Below are 18,151 nucleotides of genomic sequence, written 5' to 3'. Positions count from 1 at the left end.
TTTTTAATCGGGCGTGGCCGATTTATAGTTTACCCTTTGGTCGTCCTAGAGCGTAGTCTCCTGGCGCGGCCAAAAAGACGGGGATAGCTTGGGGTTGCTACAAAACCGCTACGGGTGACGCATACCGCAATGGTTTTCATTTTAGTTTTGACAGGAAATCGTTGCAGACACACTTGGTCGACTTTTGGGTTAATGTGTAATCAGGTTGTGTTTTTTTGCTTCGGCGGAAGGACAGAGAAAAAAGCTTACGGGGCAAAGTACAGTATGGGGCCCAGTTCTCGGCCACTTTTGACGTAAACTTGTATTTCTTACCTCAGAAGAACCGCAGGAACTTGAAATTTCTCCCAGAGCTAGCTACATTATTCAGCTTTTTGGTGTAAAGCTATCGACCGATCAAAAATTAATTTGCCCGAGCAATAATAAAAATAAAAGCTCCATTTGTGGGCCCAGTTCTCGGCCACCTTGGCCCAGTTCCCGGCCACTAAAAAGCTTGTGCGTAATTATCTGTAAAAAAAAATGCTCAATTAATTTTCACAGTCATAAAATCACTCTGTAAACCTATTTATGTTATATCGATCCCAAATTATTTTTATGAGGCTTTGTTTTACTTTAGAAAAGAAGGATTTTAACGCGCCTAGTTGCCTATGTGCAGGTTCTGGCAAAACCGCATTGTGTGACCCGTGCATTTAGATGGTTTATTTTGCAGTGAAAAGGTCTTGAAAGATTTAGGTGTTGTAGAAATAATAGACAAGACAAGAGTCAGCTCAAAACTTAGAGATAAGATTGAACTTTATTTTTAAAACATTTATTTCTTTCATTCTGGCAGCAGCAGATGAAATTATATTAAAAACCAAGCGCTAAGCTGTGATAGCGAGCAGGTGGCCGAGAACTGGCAAATACGCAAACGTCGCAAGAAAAAATTTCGAAGTAAATTAAGACCAAAAAATACAACGGTTCAACGAAAAGTTAACTAAAGCAGAAAGCTGAATTATTCTACGTTTCACATGCCAAAAATTAGCTCGTATGGTGGGGGCTTTTGGATAAAATACGAATTTAACTACATCCATGGGCAAAGTACAGTATGGGGCCCAGTTCTTGGCCACTTTTGACGTAAACTTGTATTTCTTACCTCAGAAGAACCGCAGGAACTTGAAATTTCTCCCAGAGCTAGCTACATTATTCAGCTTTTTGGTGTAAAGCTATCGACCGATCAAAAATTAATTTGCCCGAGCAATAATAAAAATAAAAGCTCCATTTGTGGGCCCAGTTCTCGGCCACCTTGGCCCAGTTCCCGGCCACTAAAAAGCTTGTGCGTAATTATCTGTAAAAAAAATGCTCAATTAATTTTCACAGTCATAAAATCACTCTGTAAACCTATTTATGTTATATCGATCCCAAATTATTTTTATGAGGCTTTGTTTTACTTTAGAAAAGAAGGATTTTAACGCGCCTAGTTGCCTATGTGCAGGTTCTGGCAAAACCGCATTGTGTGACCCGTGCATTTAGATGGTTTATTTTGCAGTGAAAAGGTCTTGAAAGATTTAGGTGTTGTAGAAATAATAGACAAGACAAGAGTCAGCTCAAAACTTAGAGATAAGATTGAACTTAAGTTTTAAAACATTTATTTCTTTCATTCTGGCAGCAGCAGATGAAATTATATTAAAAACCAAGCGCTAAGCTGTGATAGCGAGCAGGGTGGCCGAGAACTGGCAAATACGCAAACGTCGCAAGAAAAAATTTCGAAGTAAATTAAGACCAAAAAATACAACGGTTCAACGAAAAGTTAACTAAAGCAGAAAGCTGAATTATTCTACGTTTCACACGCCAAAAATTAGCTCGTATGGTGGGGGCTTTTGGATAAAATACGAATTTAACTACATCCATGAATTTTAAGGAGCCGTAAACAAACAAATTTTTCGGGAATGCAAATTCACCTACCTCCGCGTAAACTCGACGTGTGAGCTTTCTATATCGAATTGAACGATCAAACTCAAGATACTTTAAGCACATGAATCAGTCTATCGTTTGAAGGAAATACCTTTTTCTTTTAATTCAACTGGAGTGTGAAAAAACGCGTTAAACACAAAGTGGCCGAGAACTGGACCCGGCCGAGAACTGTGCCCCATACTGTACTGATATTCACCATTGTGAAATTGAACTTACTTTGACAAGTTAAAGTTATTTTTGTAAATGAAAAAGGTAACGTCATTGATGTCACGCAGTGTTTTTTTTAGCAAACTAGATGGTTTACTGGTTTCTGACTATGAATGGGGGTGTGATCTTGCGGTATATTTTTTGAGCCTGACTCCGCCGTAAAACTTTTTTTTTATTTAGCAAGAACTGTGTCGATTTTCATTTCTGAACAATTGGTCGTCAAGTCGTTTGTCACAAAGAGTAGAATGTTTGTACAGCATGTTTTGGAATTATTTTAGATTTGGTTAGTAAGACGCTTCTGAAGACCTGAGCAAAACATTGGGAATGTACAGTATTAATAGGAACTTGAATGGAATTTTTCACAAGTTGGATTAAGGTATCAACTGAAAAAAATGGACTTCAAAATGAGAACTTGGATTTTATTGTAATTAAATTTTATCGCGGATTGGATGCATAATATCACGGCTTTGAAAGTCTTCAAATAATTAGAAAGGTTCCTTTCTTCCATTGATCTTATTGTTATTTTCATGTATTGATTATTCGAAAGTGGTTTTCGTTGATACGAAAAAAAAAACGGGTTTTCACTGAATTGCTTGAAGTATTTTTAGACGTGATAATATTGGCTTAATCAAATTACATTGTGCACGAAATATTTGTTATTCTTTTGTCTTGAAACTTGAGGAAATTGAAATTTTTGTTTGACAGTAGTGTATGAAAGGCATTTTATAGAACTGAATAAAAAATAAGAAACATTGATAAAGGTTATTTCAAAGATTTATTTTGCCTGATTTTGAAGGGTTTCAGGAGTTTTAAAGAGTGCTGGTAAACGGCTGTATGTTGTTTGTGATTACGGATCTTATTTAGTTTCGAACGCTCTAAGTTTTGAAAGGTTAAAACAGGTTAAAACCGGGCGGTTTCATGAGTTTTTTTGGGTAGAAAGGTACGGTGGTGGTCAAAAAAAAAAATGTTTAGAAAGGAATGACTGTAGTAGCACGTAAGTCGGAGGTTTGCGTGAGTCACGGGGTATAGTATGCGTGAGCTGGATTTCCGGCGTCATAACGGCATGTTTTGTTTACTGAAAGATACACTCGACGTTTAGTTAGCTTAGTCGGCTTGGGAAACTATTTTAAAAATGAATGTTGTAATAGTTAATTAATAGTAATCTAGAATTAACCCACTCTCGATTGGAGTCTGTTCTGGATTCGCGCTACCTTTTCGCCGCGAAGGAATTTTGTAAAATTTCGCTAGTGGAAAGAGGTACTGTAAGAACAGTATCAATAACTCAAAAGGAGGAACTTCTTTGTAGCTCTGAATTAAGACGTATGATAAAATTTTAGAATAAGAAACTTTCGATATATGGTTTTTATATTGTTTTTGTCAATTTCCTTTTGTGGCAGATTTTTTGAGAATCAGCTTTTCTTTCGTGTGATGACAGACACAGGACAGAACGAGAGGTGGATGAGAAAGATGCCGAAGACGAATAGGCACCGAAAAACGACAAGAACCGTCAAGGACTTATCTTTAGAGGGCGGGGAGTTTTGGCATACTGTATTTCGAGGACTGGACTGGACTAGTAAAACGCGGACTAGTAAAACGCGGACTTGTAAGACGCGGACTAGTATAACGCGGACTAGTAAAACGCGGACTTGTAAAACGCGGACTAGTAAAACGCGGACTTGTAAAACGAGGGCTTGTTAAGCACGGACTTGTAGAACGCGGACTTGTAAAACAAGCGCTTGTAAATCGGATAAAACTAAACGGTTTAGCGAGCGAAACAATTTGTGTTTGAAGCTTTTGTGTGTTTCTTCGACGGCATATTTCTAGCTTTTTTGAGCACTCTATGGTCTGTTTTAGCGTGGGGATGTTTTTGCAGTATAGCACATGTTCGTTCTGCAAACCCCTACTAAAACAACGGGATTGATGCTATGAGTTGTGCGCATATGTTTCTTTCTTTCCACTACTTGACGTCTGTTGAATGCAGTCGTTTGTATTGCTCGCACGAGGTAGAACGGGGCCCGTCCAGAAATCAACAGTCAATGGTAAATAAAGGTGACGGGCCTACATGACTCCTACGTTCGTGACATTAGAATATTTGCCGTTAAATGTTTAAATTCGGTCTTTCGACCTTATTTGCCTCTGACTTCTTTCTGAGGGTACTGTTTTAATTTGGGGGCAGTATGTGGTAAATAAAGGTGACGGGCCTACACGACTCCTACGTTCGTGACATTAGAACATTTGCCGTTATATGTTCAAATTCGGTCTTTCGACCTTATTTGCTTCTGACTTCTTTCTGAGGTTACTATTTTTTTGAGACATTATGTATTGAAGAGATCCGTAAGATGATTGTGGCCAAGGAAGTGTCTAGAGGCGTTTTACAAGTCCGCGTTTTACTAGTCCGCGTTTTACTAGTCCAGTCCTGTCCAGTCCAGTCCAGTCCACGAAATACAGTATGCCGGGGAGTTTTAGTATAAACAAAAACGTCTGCAAGTCCCAAAACACGAAGTCTTTCTATGCAGGCTGAATTCTTTTTTGGTTAAACCGGCGGTCATGTAGGTCTACAGAGATGCATATGAAAATTCGTAGCTGAGCAGCAATTAGTGAGAGGTATTTCAGGGATCTCTCGGAATTTTTGGCGCGTGGGATCAGCGATTAGAATCTGAGACGCCCATGGTGGGGGATGGAGGTAGGGGATGAATTGGGCCTAAAAAGAGTCACGTTTAATAACAATTAAGAGGTGGGGGCGGGAGATAGAGACGAGGTCTGGGACCGCATAGTCATGTTCCGACAACTTGTGCCCAGAACAGGTGGTTTATTTTGCGGGCGCGTGAAGCGCGATACAGCGAGCGCGAAGTGCGAGGGCGAGCGTGAAGCGCGGAAAACTTGCAATGCGATCAAGTTACGATTTCATAAAGCCTCCATCAATTGCTATTACAGTAGTGGTATGAAACAAATGTTCAATCATTCATCAACAAGTTGTGATCATTTTCTTGACAATAGTAGTTCCCCGGTAAACAGTTGTAGTACTGTCCCATCAAAGTGCAATGGCTGGAAAATCCGAAAAGCACACGACCTTCAGGTGAAACCGCACCTTACAGTATTACCAATACACTGCACTTTGCTAAGTCTTAAAACTTTACATTTTCTAGTCGTCTACTCATGAGCTATAGGATAAGTTGAGTTTTTTCTAAATTAAAAGCCAATATCTTACCACTAAAGTCTTTTTATTACTCTGTTTACTACTTAATTGGTTGTTCGATCGCAACACATGGGTAACCAGGCTTTTATTCAACCGAGAAGACCTGGATGCTAAACTAATTTGCATTTGGTGTTACGGCGAATAATAAAAACACTGGGTAGGAAAAACGTTTACCGTTGCTAGGAGATTTTGGTTTTTGGCCAATCACTAAACCGGACAAACAATGGGTATTGTTTTTTAATTTCGTGTTGAGCTCGTAAGATCAACGAGCACTCTCAATCCCCTAGTGAGGTATGAAAAAGGCGACAAACTTGAGCCTTCCCCACATGGACGAAGAAAGGTTTGGCAACCGGAAATGAATTTTGGTTTATTTTGGAGATGTTCGCAACTCAACGGTGGAAAAAAAAAATGTAAATTTCGGATAGTTTTGTGGTCGTTGTCGTTATTTTTGAAGGTTTTCGCTATGGAGTAAGCTGGAGTTGTCTTAAATTGCCTAAACAAGCAACGAGTGACTTTTAACCGGTGCAGCATGAACGGGAAAACACAGGCGTTGAACTCTACGCGTGTGTTTGTGTGGTCACAACTTACAAATATGAATATTCAAATCTATTCACTAATTGTTGTTGTGAATATTTAAGCTTCGAAAAAATCGGCATTTACGACTGAGGTTTTGAAATAAAATAAATAAGAAAAATTTCCGCATAGGGTGAGTTAGTTTTTATGCCGGTTTTTTGACGAATTTAAGCTTGCCGAGCGCTTCTTTGTTTAATGTTTTCGACTCGTATATATAATACAATTATTTACATGCAGCGTGCAATTTATTGTCGTCGGAGAATCCACTACTGTTTCTGAAATGTAGCCGATAAAACTTTATTTCCTCCACTCACTACTTCTCTCAACATTAGAACGTCAGATTATGACAGTAAAATAAAGAAAAGTAGTAAGAGCGGGCATCCCGTATTATTTCAATTTACTTCAAAGGTGATGTAAATAGTTCTTAACTCCAATTCATAGTCGCGAAATTCAACCATTTAATTAAGCAAGACTCCAACGACTTCGGGTAAACCCATGTTCACCTCATCCCACTCCCTGTGTGAATGAATGGTTTCCTTTGTATAACCCCCAGGTGGGCCACCTTTACATTCCTTATAAGGAAAATGGCCACCTTTGGATCTTACGAGCTTCACACGAAAGAAGGGATTATCTTCCTACCCATGGTATTATACACATAGTCGCAAATGCAAATTAGCTTAGTGGTCCACATGTAGGAATACCTACCCCCAAAGGCATGAAATGGTGCTTTTTTCGGGGAGTGGCCAAAGGCACTCCAAATGCAAATTAGTTTAGCATCCAGGTCTTCTCGGTTGAATAAAAGCCTGGTTAACCATGTATTGTGATCGAAGAACGAAAGAAGAAAACAGAGTAGTAAAGAAAAGACTTTAGTGGTAAGATATTGGCTTTTAATTTAGACAAACTCCACTTATCCTATAGCTCATGGTCTACTTCAATCGTTTATTTGTATTGTGTGAAATACATTTATAAATTGAAACCATCATGTCATTAAGTAATAATGCAATCTCGACAACGTTCTAGATATTATATTATGCACACTAATACAGCTCATGCAAGCCCTGTGACTTACACAAACACAGTCGGACTGAGTGCTACTTAAGTAACTGCTTCGTGGTTTCTGCTGTACTGAACCCTGCCTTTCAAGGCAAAGCGCCCGATTTTAAGCTTCTCAAGCTTCTCAATGTTCTTGTTTGCAAATGTAATGTGCGCTTGGTTTTTGTTCCGCTGAAACAAAATTCAAATTGTGAGTTAGAAATCTATTTAAATCATTCGCATTGCTAATTAAGCATCTGTGCTCTTTTATAAGTAATTAACATTCTTTCTCGCATTTTTCTACCTTCCCTTAGTTATTATTTTTTGTTTTCCTTTATCTGACGCCAGATAATTTCAAATGTCCTTTTATTTTCATTTCATTATTGCGCGTGCTATAGACACAGTTTTTAAAGCTATAGTAACAGACAATGTTGATTTCTTTGTATTGCGCAACAAGCTTAAAGTATTTCTTTGCGTTAAGCCACTCATTTTCCATCAATAATTATTTTGGTTCGATTAAGAACAATTCAAAGATTATTCACAGATTTAAAGATCAGATAACCATTAAGAATCACCTAAAATTGTGTCATATATATGTAGTTAGGTCACATAACTTACGAAAAAAATTATTTTTAACACTAAAAGAAATTATTTTTATTCTCGTATTTGTTATTATGGATTTGTGTGTTTTGAACCGAAGACGGCGTTAAAGCCATAGCTTAAATATTCATAAATTCAGGCCAATTTGAGCTGTCGATGAAAAACCATGATTTGACTTCTTTCAAGTCAGAAATTTACTCTTTACGCAATTCGTAAGATCTTTCATTCAATTGGTGCAAAACTTTGAAAACAAATTGTGCAATACTATATGGTTTCGCAACCTACAGGCTGGCTTAGTTATAATTATAAACAGTTATTGTGATGGTTTATTCCAAGCGTTACGAAACACTCAATATCACAATGCATGGTATTACCTTATTATAGGAAATTAACGCTTGTGTTAATTAAGGTATTTGAAATTAACGCGACTTAAATTAACGCGAATTGAAGGAAAAATTACTTCGCGATAAAGGAAATTAACGCGAAAGAGGGGGTAACATTTCAAAATGAAGGAAATTAACGCGACGTACACAACAGGAACAAGTTTATTTCAACACTTGTAGGCGTATAATCTTAAACGAAAACAATGTTCGTGGTACTTTTCCCACTTTGAGCGTTCTTCGCAGTATCGATGATAGTGGCAGATAAAATTATGCTTTTTCCTTGGAGTCAAGAACATCTGGACTGTAACGAAAAATTGGGGCCAAAATAATGGAAATTAACATCATGGAAATTAACGCTCCACTTAATTAACGGCGCGGAAATTAACGTTAACAAAAATTAACGCGACTTAAATTAACGCGAAAATGTGAAATTCGCGTTAATTTCATGACGCGTTAATTTCCTATAATAAGGTATATCTTAAAAACATTTCTATGCAATTAGGCCCCTTCGTTAGGGGTAATTAGCATAGAAAATTAAAAAAAAATAAACTAGACAGACCAGTTACAATAAACCAATGACAAGGATGGTAAATTGTTTGCCTTAGGTTACGAAAGAATAAATGCCTGATCCACAGATAACAAGAGATTAGATCTTGCAGAAAGCTCTCTCGTCAACAACTTGGCCGGCGATGTTTTAGTTTGCGCAGGATCACTTTATATCGGGGTGTGACCAGCCAAGAAGAGCAATTTCGTCGTAGTGTTTTAACTTAGAAATTCATCGCAGTTTTCGTAGAGAAAGATGAAATTCTCGATCGCAGCAGGATTATTTCAACTCATACTGATCATTTGCTTTGCTACCTTTGTGGACTATAGTCAACATGCGTTACCACCGCACAAGCGCAAAGGCGCTAACCCAAACGTAACCGGATCAAATCCAGCTTTGCCAGTGAACGATGTGTCAGTCTACTACCCTAGTAAGTTGATATAATATAAATTGCTTTAGGTGCTACATTAAACATAATATTTTTACTACTATGGCACACTTGTACAGTACAAATTCACTTCGATGGCATCTTTCCGTTAGATTTTCACAATTGCTCTCCGCTTTTAAGGTATTGTTTTAACAATCCAATTTTCAGACGGCCGGCGTTCAGGAATTAATTACTTTGTTGTGTAATTCGTATAAGTTTTTTATAGTTCTCTCTCTCTGCTGTTTCAGTGCAAAAAAGTCTCTTTTAAGATTGCCTACAGTTCGAAAAAAGTCCTGTCAGTTCAAAGCTATTTTTCTACTTCGACTTTTGTAATTATTCTTGTCCAAAAGAACACTTTTCTTAGCATAATACAAAGGCGTCCTGCTCTGTCGCGAATTTTGGTTGGGTCATTTGGCTTTGCGGTTGCAAAATATAACATAATACTTTACTGTTGTAGTTAAGAATTCTCGGAATATAAGATATTTGAAAGGTTCAAATCGAAATTGATACACACAATGACAATATTCTAGTTCTTTCCAAATGAATATTTGGCTTCGTTTTTCCACTTATTAAATGGAGCCTTATGTCTGCATCCACTTCGAATCGACTCGAAAGTCGTCCATCCTTGTTAAATGCAAAACAACGCTTTTTCATTGAAAACAACATATCTAGCACAAAAAGTGGGTCATTTGATAATAGCCACTAGTTATTTTAAGGAACATGCTTTATTTTGCTCGAAAGTAACGCGTATTTCAGTTGGTAAAAGAAGCGCAAAAAGACAAAGACTCGAAAATTTTGGATCCAAGGGGTTGTGTAGTGAAGCGAAGAAGTGGGAATGTTGGGGGTGTGTCGGTGGCGGTGTCCAACATAGTTGAAATTCTCTTGCATGGTGATTTAACGACCTCTCCTGGTCGTATAAAACTTTGGTTCAAACAAGTTTTAAATTGATTTAATTGGCAAAGAAAAAATCCTGCTTAACCTTTGAAGCATTTTACATTGAAATCGCTTAAGCGAGAACTTACCATGCGAAACTAATGAAAGGTATAATTTATTCACCACAAAGTAATAGCGGACATCGACAGAAGCAAGTCACCATGAAATTAAACAAATCCTGTGTTCTTTTTTTTTATACCGAAATCCTTTGTCTACTTTATTAGCTTTGCACCTATCGCAGAATGCGGTAAAAACAGAACAAAAGTAAGGATATTTTAATGTTCCAAATGATCTAAATTTAGGCATTTTAATTTAGTGGATGAAATAGTAAAACGCGCGCCTCGCAAAAATTATCATATTCACTCTGGTTCTCAGTAAAGTTTAAACCTACTAAATCTGCTAAATCCGCATAGCATTCAAATTAACGTCTTTCTAAATTCCGTGACAAAACTGCCTAACGCGCGTTCTTAAGAAACCACAAAACGAAAAGCATTAAAATAAGACACTGATTTTATCTTTAGTAAAGTGGTCATTTGTCAAATGTTACTGGCATATATTTATCAATGTCTACCGCTCAAGTAGCATACAAAAATGACACACTTTTTTTGTTTAGGTTAGGCAATTGGAAACCATGTATGTTGCGTCTGTTGCTTTATTCTCGTTATTGTATGACATACGCGAAAGCATGAACAAGCTTATAAAGGGCGGAGAAGAAATCAAATTAAAGTCAGATAAGAAAAGAAAACAGCGAAGTTTACCGAACAATGAAATCCTGTTGGAACTTTTCCAACAAGCTAAACAAGTTGTGTTAATTCGGTTCCAGCCTTCTTTCGACGGCTTGAGCTGCCAAAGATTCTACGCATTTCACTGCACGAACAAGCTTCCAACTCGCTAAACAAGTTGTGAAAATTTGGTTCCAGCCTCTTTCCGACGGCGCGAGCTGTCAAAGATTCAATGCACTTCATTGCACTAGCAAAACGTGATAAAGAGAGATCAAAATGTACTTTCTCTTTACGGTAAACGTACACTGTCCAGTAGAAAGGTGATGAAAATAAAGAAAAACATCGACTCGGGGATATTGTCTTGATGTACCACCGAATTCTCAGAACTTACTTTGAAAGAATGATATAGAAATCATTGGGAGAATTTATATTTTGAGATTGGGAACAAAAACTCTAACTTTAATTGGCTGGTACCACTTTGAAGCAGATATTAGGTTGTACGATTAAGTTCGTTAAACCACAGGGAACCCTCGCTAACCTTACAACTTTTGTGGGTGTTCTGTGGAAGATACTGGTTTTGAAGTGAACGTTTTGGATAAATTTGGCAAGAAATCAAGTGTTTAACGGAAAAAAAGGAAGATTAAGGTAGGGTTGTAACAAAAACCCATACTTCAAGATATGGCCATGGATCTCACTCTTCCGTCGTCTTAGTCCCTGCCTATTGTCCAGTTTCCGCTTTAACCCTTCTCGAATAGCTAGCTAAATAGTTAGTTAGCTGCTTCCACAGTTTAACTGTCAAGAGATCTTATTTGCGTTCTCTTTCCTTTCACAGTGTTCCAGGATGTCCATGTGATGGTGTATGTCGGTTTTGGCTTCCTGATGACCTTCTTGAAGAAGTATGGCTTCGGTGCTGTGGGCTACAACTTCTTTATCGCCGCTCTTATGACTCAGTGGGGTACGATTGTGACAGGGTGTTTCAAAAAGATTTACGCGGAAGGCCATGAGCACATCGAACTCAGCGTACAAACGTATGTGATAATCATTCATTATTATTCATTCTCGATGAAAAAAGAACAAAAATTAATTGTCCTTAATTGCTAGGGTGTGGAGAGGATAATTAAAAGTTAAGCCGACTGACACTGAAATGAAAATAATTTGTATCGTTATCCACGAAAGGAAAATCTCAAATTGTTCATCCTTCTGCACGCTGTGCGGACCTTCAATTTTGAATAATTAATGCACACATCGCGAACCTTTGATGTTGGATAAGATTTCAAGCACCAAGTTTTCAATGGATGAAAACCTGACGAAGGATTTCAAGGATTTCTACACTCCATGCACTACATTGCACAAGCAAATCACCAAGTTTTGAATGGATGAAAACCTGACCGTAAAACCCTCCTTGAAAATAAACTCCTCCTAAGATATCGTAAGCTCAGCTTTCTTGACGGTCTACCACGGTAGCTGATCTTACTGCTTAACTTGTTTTTCACCGTGCAATTTGTTAAGTTCAGGTTATTTCTGCAATTGGGCAGGCAACACCGAACAGTGCAGAACCGGGTTGCTCAAAGCACCATTCAGCTAATTCAGGATTAGAGCGAATTAGAGTTTGCTGTGTATAGTTTTTGCCTTCTAGTTTTGACGTCGACTAATCTCAAACTCCAGAAAACATAAGCGATAAAAAGCACTTTTATACAAAAGAAATTGAAACCTCGATCAACTTCTAACCGAGGGGGCGTGTTTGTTGGCTTTCAAACAGCCAACAACAATTCTCGCATTATCATTGTTTTGAAAAATTAATGCAGTTATTAAAACTCATTTTTCGTTTCTTGTCCTTGACCGCAGTTTGGTAACATCAGAATTTGCTGCCGCCACGGTTCTCATCACTTACGGAGCTGTCCTGGGAAAAGTTAGCCGACTGCAGTTGCTGATCATCGGTACCTTGGAAATTGTGTTTTACGCCATCAACGAGATGATTGCTATTAAGTTCCTGCAGTACGCTGATGCAGGAGGGTCCATTATTATTCACACTTTTGGTGCGTATTTCGGGCTGGCTTTGTCCCGTGTGCTGTACACTGAAAAGGCTTTGGACAGTCCCAAGGAAGAATCTAACTACCATTCGGATCTGTTTGCTATGATTGGTAAGTTTCTTTTGTTGTTTTGTACCAATTGCATTTTATTTTAACCATTTAACTTGTTTGACGCAGTAGCACAGGGCACACGTTATTCCGAGTCTCCTCCTCCTCACATGAAGGAGGAGGAGATGGAGGAGAAGGAAGAAGCGAAGAAGGAGGAGAAAGGAGGAAGGGGAGGAGAAGTAGTAGTAGTAGTAGTAGTGGTGGTGGTGGTGGTGCAAGAATCCGGACGAGGAGGAGAAGGAGACATGTTAACCAGAAAAGAATTAAAGGGAAAACGGTCGGGTCGTTTCTGGCGATTCCTCAATCAAGTGACCAAAGACTCCAAACGCTAGCTATCCAAACGCAAGCGTTTTACCATCGCATGTAATTGTCACGTAGTAACGATTAGCGGAAAACTGTGGGTTCAGTTATTATTCTCGCCGACAGGATTCTCATAGAGAAAAATGTTTATTCGTTAGTTCGAGACTTAAACGAATTCTAAAGCTCCTACGCAATATATGTTTAAACATTAATTAACTTTTGTTGTATTTTAGGTACTATTTTCCTGTGGATGTACTGGCCTAGTTTCAACGCTGCCTTAGTGGCCCCTGATTACGTGGCACAGCACCGCTCTATCATCAACACTTACTACTCACTGGCTGCCGCTTGTGTCACGACCTTTGCTCTGTCGCCTTTATTCCAGAGAAAGGGCGGCAAGTGGAGACTCAGCATGGTAGGGAAGATTGTTCTTTGATCGCTAGCTTAATTCTCCCGACAATATCGATGCATTGCTTAGCAGACTATTGTCGAGAATTACGAGAACTATCAAGTAATACATGTTGTCTTGATCTACCATCAAATTCCACCAGATTACACCATATCTAATTTTCCCTTTTTCATTTTCTGAAAATGTATATTTTACGTCTAACGACGGTTTCCTTTTTCGTTCTTAGGTCCATGTTCAAAACGCGACACTGGCCGGTGGCGTTGCTGTGGGAACGGCTTCCAACATGTCAATCAATCCTTGGGTAGCTCTTTTGATTGGTTGCTGTGCCGGAGCGCTGAGCACTGTTGGATACGCCTACGTGACTGTAAGTACCAAAATTGATGTTGGATCATAGGACTGCAATGCGTACAGAGCGAGATAACTAAACAATTTAGTCTAGGAATGCAAAATTCCGCCATTTTTTCATATAAAAAAGATGAACTGATGTTGGAAAGTTGAGAGTTAATTTATACTCATATCCACTTGTGTTTCATCCGCAGCCATTCTTGACCAAGTATACCAAGACCCATGACACTTGCGGCGTCAACAACTTGCACGGAATGCCGGGAATCCTCGGTGGTATCGCGGGCGCCATTGCCGCCGCGCATGCGGATGTGGACAAATATGGATACGATGGGTGAGAAACCTCACTTGGAAGTCACGTACAGTTAAATATTTCTGTAATACTCCGAAAGAAACGAGAAAACTCCTTAAGGTCCGCAGACCGACACATTGCCGGCACCATTTACAGTGGACGTGACCACACACTTTCACATTTCGCGCACATTTGGTGGGTAACTAAATCGATAACCAATCTCAAGGAGCCAAAAAGGAAAACCGAAAAGTGGAAAAAAGATACAGATTGACGTGTGTAAAAATGGTTGCACGTAACAGTCCTGCGATTGACAAACCTGTGGGCCTCAAATTCCCGATCGAATTGAAATTTAGAAGTGTTGGCTTTGTGGAGGGAGGAAAACCGAAGAAAACTCTCGGAGCAAGGAGGAGACCCAACAACAAACTCAACCCACATATGACGAGTGCTCTCACCACTGCGCTATCCCTGCTCTCCAATGTGTGGGATAGTCAGAAGGCAGAAAAGGGCTGATAGATGTGCTACGTCTTTATGTGTATATTTGCCGATAGTGGACACATTGTCATCGCGCAATGTTGCAGATCGTGTATCAGCCCCAAAATTTTTGCGTGCAATGTTGCAAAGGTAAAATCTCGTTCTACTTCTGCAAGATTGCGCGTAACAAATTCAACGTGTGTCCACTATTTGCACGCAATTAAAATGGCCTAGCGCAACTACCCGAAAACGGTGACTTGTTTCTTCTTTTAACTACTTTTTCTTTCGTGATCAAAACACGAAATAGCTGCGTTTTTTTATTCTTAGTTTCTTGTTCAGGATATCGCTGTCATTTTGATTACACAAGTTTATATTGACATGCCGTGCCATAAATGTTGTCTAAATGTTGATGCTTATGTCCGAGTCTTACATTTGCGCGCAATGTTCAACGTTTCTTCGCAGCCTTTAACACATCGACTAACGTGAAAAAACCCAGATAAATAGAATTTAATCATGTTTTTGATTGCTCACTCAGCTAGAGACTATCTAAACAACTATAGTCAATAACTTTTTACAAATATTTATAATATTATTTTCTTTTCAGTATGTTCTCTCTGTGGGGATCCCGTGCTCCAGAGAAGAACTCCACTGAGCACATAAAGTTGACAAATTTGGGTGTGACGTTTGACGCAGGGGATGGTCGCTCAGCGAAAGCCCAGGCTGGTTTCCAGATCGCCGGTCTAGCAGTTGCCCTTGCTATTGCTGTCATCGGAGGAATTGTGACTGGTAACGAGTTTTGCTTTATCTTCCATACAAATAGAAATATCGGGTGCTGAATTAAAAAAAACTATTGTAAAATTGAGAAATAGATCGTCTTTACAAGACATCAGACACTAGTCGCCTAGCTCTTTTTTGGATTGTTTATTTGTTGAAAGTGTCATTATAAATTTTTTCGGTCGTTTTGAATTTCTCAAAAGAGCGTCGCGACAATTTTGCTAAGCATCGGTATTGCTAAAAATAATTCTAAAGTAGTCGGCAACAAGACAACAAAAACTTGGCATAATCCGAACCTCGACACCATGTATAGTAAGAACTAAAGGGGGTTCCTTCATTGTTATTGCAACGTTCGTCACGCAAGAAGTGTTGCGTCACGACCCAAAACATGGCTGCAAAAGACGCTGTAGCAGTTTTTGCAGAAATACAAAACAGAATAGCAACTCCACCAATGAAGGCTGATAGACGTGTCATGACGTTGGAACACATCCTCCCAACTGGTACTATGAGATTTGTGTGGGGACTAGTAAGGAGATTTTGTATGTAGACAGTGGGAAATAAAACTATGTTTGTTCTCTTCGCACAGGTTTCGTTGCAAAATGGATTGACCCAGTCAGCAGGGAGCAAATGTACGATGACGAGGATTTCTGGGAGGTACGTAAGCCGTGTTCAAATACATGTAGAGAACATGCTCCCAATGGAGTTTAGAGCTCTAAGGCTCCGAGCCCAAAATAGTCGGGCTCCTTCTCTACCCTCCTCCCCCCACCCCGCGGGAAAACCAGGGGCTGGGTCCCAAGCAGTAAAACAATAGCCCCACTCCCTGCCCCTCTTTGGTGCCCTTAGAAGAGGATGTTGTGTACGCGCATCCAAAGCACCTACCGACGACCTTCTTGCACTCAGTCCACGCAGTGTCGCGCGCGGTACACGCTGACGCGCGAACAAGATAGCCAACTTAAGTAGTCTAAGCTTGGATTTCAAATGCTAATTCTTTTATTCTTCATTATTTATCAGGTGCCAGAAGAAGAAGGCAGTCAGTCGGATGTTGAGGCAGGAAATGGAAACAATGTGCAAGTGAGGGATGACGGGCTTTAAACGAACTGGTCACTTAAGCTGAAGCTCTTATACCGCGCGCGATTGATTTGCAATGAATTGTTAGTCTAATTTGAGGCCGTTACATGAATTGTCACGCAATGCACCCTTCGTGGTTGTGTGACGATTCACATAACGGCTGCAAAGAGATTGGTGAAGTCTTTTTTTTTTTTTGGGGGGGGGGGGGGGATGGGGGCAGATATCTTTTTAACAAGCGTGATTACTAATACCCGACTGCCCCACCCTCCCATTTTTTCCAGTAGGTAACGAAAATTTCAAAATTCCTCAAGTGTTTTAATTTTTTATTCTGAAAATCTTCAGGTAGTTTTCTTTGGAGTTTTCCTTTGAAATATTTGTGATGAAATTATCCTGCATTGACATAAATTGCAAGCCGATCACAATAACCTTCTTTCTCTTTACCTTGTTGTGTGCAATTAGTTAACGAACTCTTTGAGTACATGTATTTTAGCTAACTACATTTTTATAACATTTTTACCATTTTAAATCAGTTGTAATTTCAGAAGTAAGGTTCAAAGACAGTATTATTGGTACTGTTCACAGCTTTAAAAAGAACAGCCACTGAATTTAGGACGTAATTTGCGCGCGCCAAGTACAAAATTCAGGCGATTTAAAAGGTACGATGAAATTATTACATCGACTAATAGCGTTGTTTTAAGGGTAACTGAATTTGGTTGGTTTTTAAGGGTTCAGTGAAAAATATAGCGTTTATCTTACAGTTATAATTTGAAATGAATTTCTGCAGTTTTGAGTGAATTTTGAGTGACTGATCAGTTGTTGGTTTAAAAGTGTGTTATCCAGGCTGCTTTTATAGAACAAAATAAAATAAAATAAAATAGCTAACTCTTTTAAATTTTTCATCATCTGTTAAATTCAATATTGATACTCTTTGGCTATGCATGATTCATAGACATGGCCTCTTAACTGTAAAATCGAAGAGAATAAAGTTGATATAAAGATTAAATTATTGTTGTCCTCGTTGTCTTCTGTTGCTCTCTACTTCGGTTGACCTTAAAATTCCTAACAAGCACTGACCAACACCAAATTTCTCCTTGCAATATCTATATAAAGTCAAGCAGAGAGGTTACGAGAATAAAGAGAATCATTAACTTGGCGACATTGTCTCGACAAACCAACAAATTGTCTTTGAAAAAAAAACTTTGTTGCTTGATTGTATTTTATTTTTTTCGTGGCTTCGTGATGGACCATGTCCCGAAAGGGGGAGCGCGGCTCCTGGGTCCCTCATGTTTGGAGCCTGATCAAAATGAAGCCCAGAGAAATAGCCCTTGTTAAACTTTTTGTCGCGTGGTTCCTGGTGCATTTTTAAGCCAGATTACTGGAGCTCTAAACCCTTTTAGAATCCAGCTTGTTGGTGTTGCCTTCAGTTGAAGCGGATTGTCAACAAGGTCAATGAATAATAACCTCCCCAATTCAGTATTTTTAACTTGTTTCAATTTTCTCCTTCTTGCATAAAGTTATTACAATTTCGCTTTGTTTCTTTACAACGCAGTTAGTTAGATCCTGGTAATTTATGTCACCTCTCCCCTCGATTCCCCTGGTATGCAGAGTTACCCACCTCCGGAAGGGAAACCGTTCCAGTTATCTTCGATCTCTGAAATGCGTCTTAGTATAATAAATCTACCATATTTACTCGAATAAGCGACAGCACCGAATAAGCGCCGCCCTCGAGTAAGCGCCGCATTTGGAACAAAAAAAAAAATAAGCGCCGCCCCCGAATAAGCGCCGCAGTCCCGATG

The 18,151-nt window shown here is 39.1% G+C and overlaps 1 protein-coding gene across 3 annotated transcripts in view; it reads left to right on the top strand.

Moving 5' to 3' along the window:
• The window catches only part of LOC144637507 (ammonium transporter Rh type A-like), a 53,661-nt gene extending 36,303 nt beyond the window's left edge, over nucleotides 1-17,358 (top strand). For 2 of the 3 annotated variants that reach the window (XM_078496577.1, XM_078496576.1), the window contains exons 2-9: nucleotides 11,397-11,592; nucleotides 12,410-12,705; nucleotides 13,236-13,414; nucleotides 13,635-13,772; nucleotides 13,948-14,084; nucleotides 15,118-15,299; nucleotides 15,874-15,941; nucleotides 16,299-17,358. In XM_078496577.1, the coding sequence (XP_078352703.1) occupies nucleotides 11,397-11,592; nucleotides 12,410-12,705; nucleotides 13,236-13,414; nucleotides 13,635-13,772; nucleotides 13,948-14,084; nucleotides 15,118-15,299; nucleotides 15,874-15,941; nucleotides 16,299-16,379 (1,277 nt within the window). In that variant the 3' untranslated portion in view covers nucleotides 16,380-17,358. Of the gene's footprint in view, nucleotides 1-8,583; nucleotides 8,913-11,396; nucleotides 11,593-12,409; nucleotides 12,706-13,235; nucleotides 13,415-13,634; nucleotides 13,773-13,947; nucleotides 14,085-15,117; nucleotides 15,300-15,873; nucleotides 15,942-16,298 lie in introns of those variants that run through there. The other variant, XM_078496578.1, reaches the window with a different exon arrangement.
• Nucleotides 17,359-18,151: the final 793 nt, after the last annotated feature.

The sequence above is a fragment of the Oculina patagonica genome, chromosome 14 (assembly GCF_052425735.1).
Source record: "Oculina patagonica isolate OP01 chromosome 14, crgOcupat, whole genome shotgun sequence".
NCBI lineage: Eukaryota > Metazoa > Cnidaria > Anthozoa > Scleractinia > Oculinidae > Oculina > Oculina patagonica.
The sequence above is the reverse complement of the archived record's forward strand: the minus strand, read 5'-3'. Positions and strand labels throughout refer to the sequence as shown.